Genomic DNA, 14545 nt, shown 5'->3' on the forward strand with positions numbered 1-14545 from the left:
CTGAGTCAGTTAAGCGTCCGACTTCAGCTCAGGTCACGATCTCACAGCTTGTGGGTTCGAGCTCCACGTTGGGCTCTGTGCTAACAGCTCAGAGCCTGGAGCCTGCTTCGGATTCTGTGTCTCCCTCTCTCTCTGCCCCTCCCCCGCTCATGCTCTCTCTCTCTCTCTCTCTCTCTCTCTCTCTCAAAAATAAATAAACATAAAAAATTTTTTTTAATAAAAAAAAGAATGAAAGAGATTCACAGATAAGAAGACCAAAATACAAATAAACTATGAAAAGATGCTCAATCTTATTAGTGTTCAGGGAAATGCAAACTGAAATAATGATTAGTTACTACAACCATCAGATTGCCTAAAATTAAAAAGTCTAACTATAAGAATTTGTATGGGAAAATAAGAGTTCTCACAAACTGGCACACTCTAAAGAATAGTTTAGTTATACAGAATAACAATATATTTGGTTTACAATCCAGCATCCAATTCTAAGTATATACTTTCAAATCATTCCACATGTACCTAAGGGAATATAAAGGTGTTCAATAAAGCATTGGTTAAAAGAACAAAGAAATGGTGACCTAAATAAACATCTATCCAGGGGGAGAGAAATTAAGGCATATACCTACGATGAAATGCAACATAGCAACCGAAAAGAATGAGATAAATTTACATACATCAGCATGGAAAAAATCTCAAATAAAAACATTTGATGCAAAAGTGAGTAACAAAATGCTCTATACCATATAATGCCATTTATGTAAATCTTAAGACCCAAACACCATTTATTCATTGTTAACGCAAACATGCACACCTAGGGGAAACATTCAGACTTTCAAAGGAAGAATCTGCACTAACTATAAGACAATAGTTACCTCTGAGAGAAAGGACTGCAAAAAGGATTTCGATTACGTGTAGTTTTTTATTTTCAAAAATCCGATACAAAAACCAATTTTTGTGTGCAAATGTGTACTTCTACAACATGAAAGAATACAGAAGCACCCGGGGCGCCTGGGTGGCTCAGTCGGTTGAGCTTCCGACTTTGGTTTAGGTCATAATCTCACAGTCCATGAGTTCGAGCCCTGCGTTGGGCCCTGTGCTGACAGCTCAGAGCCTGGATCCTGCTTCAGATTCTGTGTCTCCCTCTCTCTCTGCCCCTCCCCTGCTCATGCTCTGTCTCTCTCTGTCTCTCAAAAATGAATAAACGTTAACAAAAAATTAAAAAAAAAAAAAAAGAATACAGAAGCACCCCATCATGAATATCTGAATTTGTCTTTCTCTCAAGGCCTTGAGAAATGGAAGTCCAACCTTAAAACAGACTTAGCAAAAGTAAAAAGTAGTAAGAATAAAAAATGTAAATGAACTAAAAGCAAACATTGTATTTTGACTCATGAAATGAAAATGTAAGGAGTTTTCAATAAAATCTCAAAAGTCTGTTTCTGGGGCGCATCACCATTCCCTGTATTTGCAGAAGTACTAGGTATTACAGCTTGTATTATGGCCCGGTGTTCTTTTGGGGGTAGATTTGTGGGGTTTTTCTTTTCAAATAATCAGAATTGTGTCTGTTGAAGCTATCACATGATGGAAAATGCCTAAGACAAGAAAAAAAGAAAGAAGGCCCATAGGGTCACTATACAACCCTGATTTACCTAACAGAATTGTCTCATTTTGAAACACATGTATTCTTTGTAAAGCCCAGTTGAAATGAAGAATTATGAGTTTATTATGGGATATTACTTTAATCCAAACTGTTAAAAGATGGAACTGTTGTAAGAGAGGTTTCTAAAGCTTTACATAACACTGTGATTTAAATAACCTTTTAGGAGCGCCCGGGTGTCCTGTTTCGGCTCAGGTCATGATCTCATGGTCCGTGAGTTCAAGCTCCACGTCAGGCTCTGTGCTGACAGCTCGGAGCCTGGAGCCTGCTTCGGATTCTGTGTCTGCCTCTCTCTCTGCCCCTCCCCTGCTAGTGCTCTGCCTCTCAAAAATAAATAACCATTAAAAATAAATCAAGAGCTTTTTAGACTCATGGTTCAACAGAGCAATATAGATAATGGTTGACCGAGAAAAGAACTGTGAGCAGCCTGAAAAAGAAGATGAGCTAAAAAGGTTTCAGAAGCAAGGCAGGACTTCAGTTTACACTGAAAAACACCAACATGAACTTGTGACCTGAAAAATACCGACAAGACTTTTCTTCACCCTGACCCTAAATGGGCCCAAACAAGCTCCGGTATCATCCTGCCTACAAACAGTGTGTGTCTTTACACCCAGATGCTGCTTTCTAGTACTACTTGTCACTGAAAGGAACCGATGCTGCCAAGGCAGTGACTGACTCCAAGCCTTGGAGCAGGGACAGAAACAAAATCAGCGAGACATAATATTACCAAGAAGCACAGATGCTTTCCAAGATGTTCGTGCTGGTGCTAAGAAGGAAAAAGAAGAACCCTGATGGACCCTCCGATGGCCCCGTTATGAGAATTTGAGCCTCAGGCATGATCGGATCTACAACAAAGTAGATGAAATCAGCTAAATCCAAAAAAGGCATAAATCCCTAAGTCCGTGATGATGCTGTGAAGCTAAGACATCATGCAGAAAACGCTAATAATATTTGCAGAAAACACATTCTACTGACCTACCCACTCAAGCTGTTGACGCCCCCGAAGGATACAATTAGGTTTTTTTCCTTTCCTTGTGTAAAACAGTGTCAGCAAATTGTGACTGGCATCTCTTTCACTAAAAGAAGTCAAAATCTCTGGGAACCTTTAGCAAAAGATAAACTTTACATATGGAACATGCAATTGTCATTTGATGTTTTAATTTTGCTGTCAAGGACATACCCCAACTTAAATGTGGTGATGGGACTAGGGCAGAATCTGACCATGACCAGTCATTTCTGTCCCATGCAAGGTTTATAAGGACAGGCAATCTAAACTTTACACAAGTATACTTTATAAGGACTTTGTTTTTATTTTATCTTATTTTAAAAAATGTTTAACGTTTATTTATTTTTGAGAGACAGACAGACAACATGAGTGGGGAAGGGGCACAGAGGGAGGTAGACACAGAACATGAAGCAAGCTCCAGGCTCTGAGCTGTCAGCACAGAGCCCGATGCGGGGCTCGAACTCACAAACTGTGAGATCATGACCTGAGCCAAAGTCGGACGCTCAACCGACTGAGTCACCCAGGCGTTTTTAAAAAGTACTTTATTCACTTAAAACGTTTGACTCTAGGTTTTCATTTAGAAAGATGTGTTAAAAATATTTATCTTATTCCACTCTCTCAAAAAAAAAAAATCCAAATTAAGTATTTGTTTGGTTGTTTTCTTTATTTTATTGAAGCACTGCTAAATAGGAATAAGTTTTCCTCTACTCTATCAAGAGCCATTCACTGTAATCTAGTCCTGGTCCTTATCTCTATTCTAGTGTTCTGTTGCTAACAAAGGCACCTAAGCTCAATCTTGACATCAGTCTTAAAGTTTTTCTTATCAGCTGTCTGTGACTGTTATCAGAAATTTCACAAATCCTTTTGAACTCACATAAACAATTTATGCCTACGCTGCTACTTGAAGTTACTTAAGTCCCACAATGACCTTCTTTTCATTTGTTCCAAACTTATCTCAAACTTTATCAAAGGTTGCCTCTCTTTCTAAAATTTTAGAATTTCTTGAACAAGACTGCGCTCAACCATGGTCTTTTTAGATTAAGGGCCCCTCGGCCTCTTGATCTCCACTCCTGCACCAGGACTGCCATCCCCCCTCCCAGTCTAGCGGATTTTCTCTGGCTGGTCCTTAGTTCCATTACATCCTTCCTGAGATGCGATTGCCAAAGGGACTCCTCAGGAGGAAATGCTACAGAGTATGTAGATAAAGGTTGGATAACCGCTGCTGCTCTTCAAAAACTCTCATCGATGTCTAATGTTGTATTGGGATTTCTGTCTTCATGAGACTACTGAGCTGCTATTCTCTATACCCTTAACGATTAACTGATGTCTTTTGGAAGTTACAGTTCTGGATGATTTAGAACTATTTTCGGTTCCTTTTAAACACTCCATTGCCAATTTTCAAAATCAGTCCACGATTTGTTGTTGCTCAGGAACACAAATGTCTAAGGGCTTCTTGTTATCTGGATCTATCATGTATCTTCCAGTATCTGAAAGATATTTTCATGTAGTTATGTGTCCGGTTTATGTATAAAAATGCTAAGTAATTCCAGTCCTAGCATGATGTCAAAGACCTGATCAACCATTTACATTTCTTTATCTATGAAATCACACTTTTATCCCTCCTGGTTGTCCCTTCTCGCCAGATCCCTTCTCTCAATTCCATGGTGATTTAGCAGAATACTCACTCGTTCAAGAAATATTTATTGGCATCTACTCTGCTATGTACAAGAATAAGGTGTTAAGAACATGGCAAAGGAAACAGAGTGTCCCTGCCCTAAAGAATTTCTAGCGATTATTTATTTATCTGCCTATTTTACTCCCTCACAAACACTAGTTAGGCACGATTTCTTTACTCATAAATCATTTGTTTTTCTTCTAAAAGAATATTATTTATGTTCTTGGCTTTAGAACTCAAAAGATGACCACTGAGGACAGCGAAGATGACAATGAATCATGCTAACACTTTCAAATCTTTCTAGGTCTGCACTGCCCAATTCGGTAAGCCACTAGTCCTGTGGCTATTTACATTTAAATTAATTACAATGAAACAGGATTAAAAATTCAGTTTCTCAGTTGCACGAGCTACATATCAGGTGCTTAACAGATATATGTGGCTAGTGGCTACCATATCGGCAGCATCGATTTAGACAATTTCCATCATCACAGAAAGTTCTTATATAAGGGGTCATACCATGGCCACATACAAAAACAGGTTACATATTTTACAAATAATTACTGGCTTTTTCATTACTCACATGATGTCACCTCGTACTAGTAAGTTACTTACATTCCTCTCGTCAAAGGAGTCTAAACTATCTTAAATACAGACCACGATTGAGTGTAGTTTTAAGTATGATGTAAGCCAAAATAATCATTCCTTTTTATATCTTATTAATAGCAGGATATATAACTGGACGTGCATAATGAAAGTACCCAACGGGGCGCCTGGGTGGCGCAGTCGGTTAAGCTCCGACTTCAGCCAGGTCACGATCTCGCCGTCCGTGAGTTCGAGCCCCGCGTCGGGCTCTGGGCTGATGGCTCGGAGCCTGGAGCCTGTTTCCGATTCTGTGTCTCCCTCTCTCTCTGCCCCTCCCCCGTTCATGCTCTGTCTCTCTCTGTCCCAAAAATAAATAAACGTGGAAAAAAAAAAAAAGAAAGTACCTAAATAATAGCAATAATGAAATCATCAATTCAACATGGGAAACATCGTCAAGAAACTTACCCTCCTTCACTTTCTGCTTCCTCTGAACTATTACCTGTTGTGGGACTTTGAACGGTGGCAAGCCTTCTTTTTCTAGCTCTGTGTTGAGGACTTATCCTATGAACAGTTATTTTCCCTCCAAGTTCACCTTGTATATATTCCTCCAGCTTTGGAACGATTTCTTTAAGGACTCTGATTTCCTCTTTGAGTTCTTCCATATTTGTCAGTAATTCATTTAACTTCTCCAGTATCTGAAGCTGCCTTCCTTGAAAGATTGCTACTGTTCCACGGCCATTATACATTTCATCTTGAAAAGTCATCGCATCAAACTTACTACCCAGAGAAAGAAATTTAGGTAAATTCAGTGCTGTCCTTGATTTACGAGCCTTGTGGTACCATAAGAGAAGCAAGCTGATTCCAGTAGTTCCCACCATGATGCCAAATATCAGTTCTTTATTTGTGGAATGAGGCATTTCTTGGGTTTTGTTTCTAAAATTGAAAGCATAAATGTAAATGAATGTCGTTTCGGTCTTTGCCCAAGACAAAAATATGAAGGCTTTCTCAATCAACAAAAGCCAAGTCTACAGGATAAACAACACACAAGCATACACACACACAATAAATCATAAATGGGAATATGTTTACCTCTGAAAATGTAGTGGCCCGATAGAAATATTTGCTTTAAGGATATCACTGAAGTGCGGTGAAAAGTAGCAACTCCAATTCGGAATCTGTATTCTACATGACTGATTTGAAACGTACTGTATCATGTATTTTTAAAGAGTATGATAATGGTAAAAGAAAAGCATCATTATACATTTCTGGAAAAAAAAAAAAACGACTTAAGAATTCCAACTGTGCTTAACTGTGTTTGGACCCCTTATAAAATGAGTGTGCTGATTTCTGGGTCTTATCTTTAAGGAAGTCCAAGGAGCTTTTTCTTAGCACCCAGTTCACATGTATACTTAGAATAATAAACAACATTTTAAAAGCCCAAGGATTGAGAATATAAAACATAGAAAGCTCTGGCAAGTTTGTAACGCACCTCATCTCTGTTTTATTCAACATGGAGAGCAAAACTGCTAACATGTACAGGCGTTATCTCTGGTCTTCTTTTTACCCGGAATTCCTCTGCTCCTTACATGTCTATTTCTGTCTGAAGTCCTAATGTTGTTATTTTCTTTAAATTCTCCTATTTTTTAAAGTAACAAGAATGTCATTTCTTAGAGTCTTTTCTCCATCTGAACTTTCAGTGTTTGCATGTAAGGCTCAAGCCTTTGCCTGCCTAATTCCACATAAACTCAGCTACTTTGACTGAATGCATCATAATCTTTCTTTGGTGTACCCCATCTTCACTAGTTTTATTGCTCATCTCTGGTTTTAAAATCAGAAGACCATTAAAGGCAAAAAAATATAAAGCTCCCTTTTCTTCCCAGACTTTAAAATGGCAGTAAATATATTAGTACTGTGATAAACTTCTGTGATTAGAGCAAAATACACTGAGGCTTTTTATAGACTTTGAAGTTCTCACAATTATTTTCCCATCAATTTCCACTATTGTGTAAACAGGTAAACATCTATATTAAATGTTGTTAGCAACTTGGGGAAAATGTTACAAATAATGGTAAACTGTCCATTACAGGTATTTAAATTCACAAAATTTTTGGTTTGTTTTTCTTGACACTTTCTCCAGGAGATTAATCACTTTGATTCCCAAGAAAGAGGAAACAAACGAAGTTAAGTCCTATGACCTCCCAGGTTATTATTAATTGGAGGCAACTTCTGGACTATGGCACAGAAGGGGAAATCCAAACAAAGCCTGGTAGTTTACTGAGTTGAACAGAGATCAGAGTTCAGAGAAACCGAAGCACCTAGAATTTGTGTCACACGATACTGAAGATGAAGGGGAGTATGTAGACAAAGAGCTCTAGAAATATGCATAGGGGTCTCTTAAGTCTTTAAATGAATACCAGTGTGCATATGCACGGAGTGAAACCCCATCAGACTAGTCAAAAGAACAATTTCCAGAAAGCATATAATATATATATATATATATATATATATATATATATATATATATATATATATATATTTGCCTAAGATAAGAAACAAAAACAAAAACAAGCACAGCCTATGGGCAATATCAAGTAGTCTAACACATATATAAAGTTACAGGGAGGAAAAAGGGGCATAAAAAATATTTGAAGGAAAAATAGCCAAAAATTTTCTAAATTAAAATCTATAAACCCAGAGATCCACAAAGGTCAACATAATCCAAGCAGAATTAAGTAAGCAAAAGTAAACCCAGGCACAATGGTATTAAAACACTGAGACCAGTGATAAAGAAGAAATCTTAGAAGTAGTCAGTGGGAGGGGTGCCTGGGTGGCTCAGTCGGTTAAGCGCCTGACTTCTGCTTAGGTCATGATCTCACAACTCAAGAGTTCAAGCCCCGCATGGGGCTCTGTGCTGACAGCTCAGAGCCTGGAGCCTGCTTCAGATTTTGGGCCTCCCTCTCTCTCTGTCCCTCCCTCACTTGCACTCTGTTTCTCTCTCTCTCAAAAATAAATAAACATTTAAAAAATTTTTTCCAAAAGTACTCAGTGGGGAAAAAAATGACATATTGTGCAGGGAAAAAGGGATAAGATTACAGCAGACCTTGTCTCAGAGACATAGCCTTAGAAACTATTCAAGCAAAAAAACCAATGAAAGTACTGAAAGAAATGGTCAACTTACATTTTCATATCCAGTGGAATATTTTCTAAAAATGAGGGTAAAACAAAGACTGTTTGGGGCAAAAGTTGAGAGAATCCATGCCATGAGACAAGCACTGCAAGAAATCCTAACAAAGGTTCTTCAGGCAGGAGGAAAATGATGACAGAAACTTGATCTACACAAGAGATGTAATTCACCAGCAGTGAATTACACCAGCAGTGGCAAATACGTGGGTAAATACAAAAGTCATTTTTCTCACTTTAAGATTTCTTTATAAGGGTGCCTGGGTGGCTCAGTCGGTTAAGCATTCGTGGGTTCAAGTGACGCATCAGGTTCTCTGTTGTCAGTGCACAGCCCGCCTGAATCCTCTGCTTCCCCCTCTCTCTGCCCCTCCCCCGTGTGTGCGCATGCTCTCTCTTTCTCTCTCTCTCTGTCAAAAATAAATAAAAACACTAGAAAGTAAAAAAAAAATTTTCTTTACAAAATATTGGCTTATTACAGCAAAAATAATAGTAAACTATTACATAGAAGTAAAAAATTAGGACAACTGTAGCCCAAAGTATGGGAAGGGACAAGTAGGATATACTGTTGCAAGGGTGTTGGATTATAATGCAGTGTCATAATAATAAGTTAAAAGATGTACATTTGTAAATCCAAGGGCAAACACTAAACAAACAAACAATAATAACAGTAAAAAAAAAAAAAACACCTCTACAAAGGTATATATAGTAAGTCAAGAGTGGAGATAAAAATGCAATACTAAAGATATTCAATTAGTCCAAAAGAAGCCAGGGAAGGGGGAAAAAAACAAATGGGCAAACAGAAAGCCAGGAAAGAGAGAAGAAATCATGTCATGACTCTACAGGAAAAATGGTGCCAAAAAAGATGGAGAAATAACAGTATTTCTGTTTGGGAATGGACGAAATCCAATTTTTTTCTAAAAGGAAGATAAAATGATGAAGTAGAAGAAAGATCAGAGAATCACAGCAGCAGTGAACTTGAGAAGGCAGAGGGTTGGAGGGACTGCAGTGCCCAAGTACAAACATTGACCTTTGATGGAAACACAAACCATTCATTCATAGTAATGAAAGAAAAGGCAGATTATGTGAACAGATTGAAGGTGGGTGGATGTGACAGTGGGAGCTTATGAAAGTCCTTTGTGGTTGCTTCATTGTTCTAAGTGAAATAGGAAACAAAATAAACAGCCGAGAGTGAAAACAGGGGAAGGCACATTGGAAACATATGAATTCCTATGGTCTATATCCCATGATCTCACATACTTAAGCAACGTATTGTTTGGGGGGTTTTTTAATTTCTTTTTTTATTTTTTTAACGTTTATTTATCTTTGAGAGAGAGAGAGAGAGACAGAGCATGAGAGGGGTAGGGGCAGAGAGAGAGGGAGACACAGAATCCGAAGCAGGCTCCAGGCTCCGAGCTGTCAGCACAGAGCCCGAGAGGCTCAAACTCACAAGCTGTGAGATGGTGACCTGAGCCGAAGTCGGACGCTCAACGGACTGAGCCACCGGGGCAGCCCAAGGCATTGTTTCTTACACTCTAAATGACCAACTAAATGTGGTGTTTCAAATGATGCCCTATGGGAGAGCGAATAAGAATATTTCCAAGAAGTCTGCCTAAAAGAATGTCTCTTTAGATTCCTAAATAATACATTAGATGATACACATGGAACACACGGAGTATCCTATCTGGATGTTCTATTTCATTACAGGTCTAAGTGTAAAAAAGAAGGAGTAATGATTTTAAAATAATTTTCTATGGGGCACCTGGAAGGCTCAGTTGGTTGGGCATCTGACTTCGGCTCAGGTCACGATCTTGGTTTTGTAGGTTCAAGCCCCACATTGGGTTCTGTGCTCACGGCTCAGAGCCTGGAGCCTGCTTTGGATTCTGTGTCTCCCTCTCTCTCTGCCCCTCCCCTGCTCACACTCCATCCCTCTGTGTCTCTTAAAAAAATAAAACGTTAAAAAAATTTTAAATAATAATTTTCCAGAAATTACCTCAGATGTTGGTGAATATTATACCCAAGGGAATTAAGAATCCCTTCTCTTAAAGCCAAGGATTCCAGTAGAAAGCCCATATGCTTAATCTGGCCTGCCTGACCTCAGCGTAGTTTGCCTAGAATTGATTTTTTTAAGCAAAAAGCATTTTTACCTAGTTGGTAGAAACTGAACTGTAAGTCTAACCATTTGCCCACACCCACCCCATCCAGGAGACATGCCAGCAATAGATTGGGATCAATTGTAACTTCAGGTGAAGTTGTAGGTAATTATTATTAGCCGTACTCTTTTATTTCCACAAAATAATGTATCACCAAACTAAATTATTTTGAAAGACTATTGCAAAAAGGCAACAGATACAAGAAAAGGCCCTACATGCTCATGGCTTCCATTTGCATCGTTATCTAATGACCATGCGTAGAGCTTGGACATCTTGGCTTTTTGTCAATAAAAAGATTAATGCAGAATGTTCATATGCTGATCTTGAAGTCTATTAAAAGAAATCTTCCTATTCCGATTGTTTCTTGGCTCATTCCTGCCCGGCCTTCCTTGACTTTTACGTGAAAAAACGTAGCCTACTTTGAAAATTTTTTTCATTTAATAAGTAAATAAATGGAAGTCAAAATCTACCCAGGAAGGCGATCTTTTCCCTGAGATCGTACCAGTTTAAGGAGATGGCAAAGAGTATCAATTTTGTTTGAGCTTTTCTTTAGGGATTACACCAATTCCAAATTACCTCTTTGAGGCAGGTCCTATTATTACCTCTATTTTGCAGATAAGCAAACTGAGGCATACAGCTGTCAAGTCATTTACCCAGGCCCCATCCAACTAGGACAGGAAAACTGTCACCTGGGTAATTCCTGGATGTACTGGGGCATGAGGAAGATTCCGAAAGCATCAGTAAGGACATGAAGGAGAATGCTGGCTGGGCAGAGATGTCCAGAGCGGAAATATGACTTCAGAACTATTAAAATCAACTGGGGTGGAGGGGAGACTAGAATCAATGGAGCAGGTATTGCTTTTAAATAACCACAATTAGAGCCTAACAGTGCACGATATGTTTGAGTTTTTTATCAGCATAAAATAAATGTGCTTCTAAGCCACGAATTTGAAAAATGCCACACGTTAAAAACAGTAACTAGCAAAGTAATAAATCAGAATACTTGCTTGCCTGCAGTATAATTTCAAAGGTTATGTTATTTACGCAACTTTTATGTTTAATTATCAAATTAGCACACACTCACACTTTAGTATAAAAACACATTAAAAAAAATCTATTGACTAGATAATCAAATGCTTATCATTATTCCTGTTACGAATTTCGATTTGTAAGGTGCTAGTAATAATGGTGGAAAATGATGGGCATTATTTTAGTAAAAATTATTGGCATCTAAAATTAATGGGCAATACATAATTATCTGCAGATGAGAACCAAGAGTCTTACTGAAGTAATAAATCATCAAAATGTTAACATTAAAGAAATTTTAGATATGTAAAATTTTTAAATATGTAAATCATGCTTTACCCAGTTACTTAGAATGTTTTCAGCAATATCCAGCACATATCTTCGTTTAACTCATCAGCGGAATCTCAGGGGGAAATACATAAAATATGTAATTCTGGTACATGAGATGTATGAAAAATTTTGCAAGGATACAGGAACATCATGGGTTACACGCAGGCCTGAGGTTTATTTCCCAAGGGATTGTCTCCGAGACCTTGACTTGGCAATCAGATTCCCCACAGCGACCTGGATAACCCGATACTTTCTAAATGAATTCTAATACTCCTATTTTATCTAGGTTTTCACTGTTTTTCCTGTAATTTCTTTTAAATTTAGGGGTCGCTGACGTTTGGCTTATTTGCAAATGTTTGTGGCACTGAAAATCTGGCCTTCTTTTCGTGTAAAACAAAGAATCGGAGTCTCAGCAAAACACAACACAACACAAATGTTTGCCAGAGGCTGAAAGGTCAGACCCAGGGGCGAAGGCTAAAGGCGACCCAGCGTCTCCGGCTGAAACTCCCCGGGTCTGCAGGGACCCGCCGGGGCCGCGGCAGCACACCGCCAGCTTTCCGCGCACCCACGATGGGCGGCCTGCGTGGAAACACCGGCGAGCCCCAGGGCTGAAGCTTCCAAACGCCGACTCGGCGGGGCCGCGCCGGGGAGGAAGCCGCCCCAAGCCTAATCTGACGCACCACGGCGCCGGCCAGCGGGAGGACGCCTCGCAGGGAACCGGTGGCGCGGAGCACTCGCGCAGTATCCGGAAGTGCCGCGGCTGACGCCGGAAGTGCCGCCTCAGCCCTCCGCACCCCGGCCGCGTCCGGCCGCGTCCGGCCCCCGCCCGCCGAGTCGCCCGCTGCCCACCTCGGCACGCACCTGAGTTCGCCGGACGGGCCTCTCCGCCGTCGGAGAACCGGGGCCGGGACCTGCGGCCGAGCGGACGGGAGCGGAGAGGAGCGGCGGGCGAACAGCAGCCCAGAGCCCGCGGGTCCCCTAGTCCGGCCCCGCGGCCGCCGCGTCCTGACCCAGATAGCGGAGGCGCCGGGGGAGGAGCCCGCGGCCGCTAGCCCTACGGCTCCCGCCTCTTCCCGCGGGGGGTTTGACTTAGCCGGGCGGGCGCCCAGCGCACCTTTCCCAGAAGGAGAGTGCGCTCCCCGGGCGCCTCGGCCCGCACCTCACATTGTTGCCGGGATGTCGCCTCCCTCCAGGCCCGTCTCCCCCGGGGCCACCTGCCCTGGCTCCGGGCCACCCGCGCCTGGCTCAGCGCGTTCCATCCCATCTCTGCAGCTCCCCGAACCCGCTGGCCCCCGCTGGCCCCCTTCCGGCGCCGCCCCCTTCCCCATACCCTTCTTAGTTCCCCCTTCGGGGCACAACCTTGAACTTTGATCTGCAATACAGGGTAGCTCAGACGTCTTACACTACTAAGTAATCGTGTCCGCAACCACGTTTTCCTGACTTTAGCTCACGTTCCATTTTAATGGAGAAAATCCCCATCCTCTTCGTACCCCCACCATCCTGAGTTGCCTTTATGTATGTGAAAACCACTGTCTTCTCAGATTTTACCCAGTTTCGAGATTTTACCCAGTTTCACGTTCTGTGGTTTGTATAATGAAAACAAACTGCCAAATAAAAACTACACGTTCAAAGAGCCGCGGTGGAGGATAACTGAAGCTCCAAGTTTCCCAAGTCAGACCTGGAAACGGGGGAGAGCCAACAGCCACAGCAAAAATACGTGTTACACTTACTTCCTGCTTCCTTCATCATACGAATTATCTTATTCCATCTTCCCAGCAATGCAGTGAGATAAACAACATTGCAGGTGAGGTAACCAAGGCTTGGGAGAGGTGAAGACACTTGGCCCCGGCCACACAGTCACTTTTAGAGGCAATAATCAGGGGCCCTTGGGTGGCTCAGTCCGTTAAGTGCCCGACTTCAGCTCGGGTCGTGGTCTCATGGTTCCTGAGTTGGAGCCCTGCATCAGGCTCTGTGCTGTCAGCATGGAGCCTGCTTGGATTCTGTCTCTTTCCCTCTCTCTGCCCCTTGCCTACTCTCTCTCTCTCTCTCTCTCTCTCTCTCTCTCTGTCTCTAAATAAATAAATAAACAAACTTTAGCAGCAATAATCAAACCTAGCTTTGTCTGAGAGCCTTTCCTCTTGACCACACCCTGTGAGCCCAGCCTGGACTGCAGGCCTCCATGCCTGATGGACCACTTGACCAAGGAGGCTCAACAAAACAGCTTTCCTAAGCACATTACAGCAGTTCTTACGTGATACTGTCCTGTCAGAATCTCCCACCCCAGTTATTTGGGATTCAACCCTCACTGTCTCTTACAGGAGGAACTGAATCTCCAGATCAGAGGACTTTATCCTATGGGGAGCTTCTCTCTAGGGGTTTACCATTATCTCTAAGCCACAGGATGCATACAGAATTATGGTGGCTCTATCGTGTTCAGGTTAGGCTAGGAATAGACTTGGGGAAAAGAGGAAAAATAATGCTGTGTCTAATGCAAGCAGGGTGTTTTGGGGGCATTTTTCCTTTTGGGGGACCCCTGACACAAGAAACACAAGAAAGTTATTCCCCCCAAGTGATGAGATTCCTATGATTAAATTGGACCTTCCAAGGGAAAAATGCTTTTTTTTGAAAAAGGCATAAGAATAATTTTATTAACTGTTTCCACAAGCCTAAGTAATTAGTGTAATAAACTACGTATTCATCACTTAAATACAATAAAATAGTTGACCCAATATTCCTGTGCTGAATAAATCTTAACAGGTATTTTAGAAAAGTATGTATGAAAGAAAAATTAGCAACAATATTTATGTAATACTAGTTAGCAATTCAATTGAAACAATTTATTAAATATGGTTACCTCATTGAAATATGGAGTTCATTTTAAAAACTTTCCGTCTGGCTAGAAAAATTAAGTTTTTCTGCAGTGAAGAAAGTCATCTGCAGAAAGG

The 14545-nt window shown here is 41.0% G+C and overlaps 1 protein-coding gene across 2 annotated transcripts in view; it reads right to left on the bottom strand.

The window, feature by feature from the left end:
- The window catches only part of RMDN2 (regulator of microtubule dynamics 2), a 74741-nt gene extending 62148 nt beyond the window's left edge, over positions 1-12593 (bottom strand). For both annotated transcript variants that reach the window (XM_053201020.1, XM_027033579.2), the window contains exons 1-2: positions 12462-12593; positions 5380-5847 (exon numbers count right to left, since the gene is read on the bottom strand). In XM_053201020.1, coding sequence (XP_053056995.1) covers positions 5380-5831 — 452 coding nt within the window. In that variant the 5' untranslated portion in view covers positions 5832-5847; positions 12462-12593. The remainder of the gene's footprint in view (positions 1-5379; positions 5848-12461) is intronic.
- Positions 12594-14545: the final 1952 nt, after the last annotated feature.

This window comes from Acinonyx jubatus, chromosome A3 (genome assembly GCF_027475565.1).
Source record: "Acinonyx jubatus isolate Ajub_Pintada_27869175 chromosome A3, VMU_Ajub_asm_v1.0, whole genome shotgun sequence".
Lineage (NCBI taxonomy): Eukaryota > Metazoa > Chordata > Mammalia > Carnivora > Felidae > Acinonyx > Acinonyx jubatus.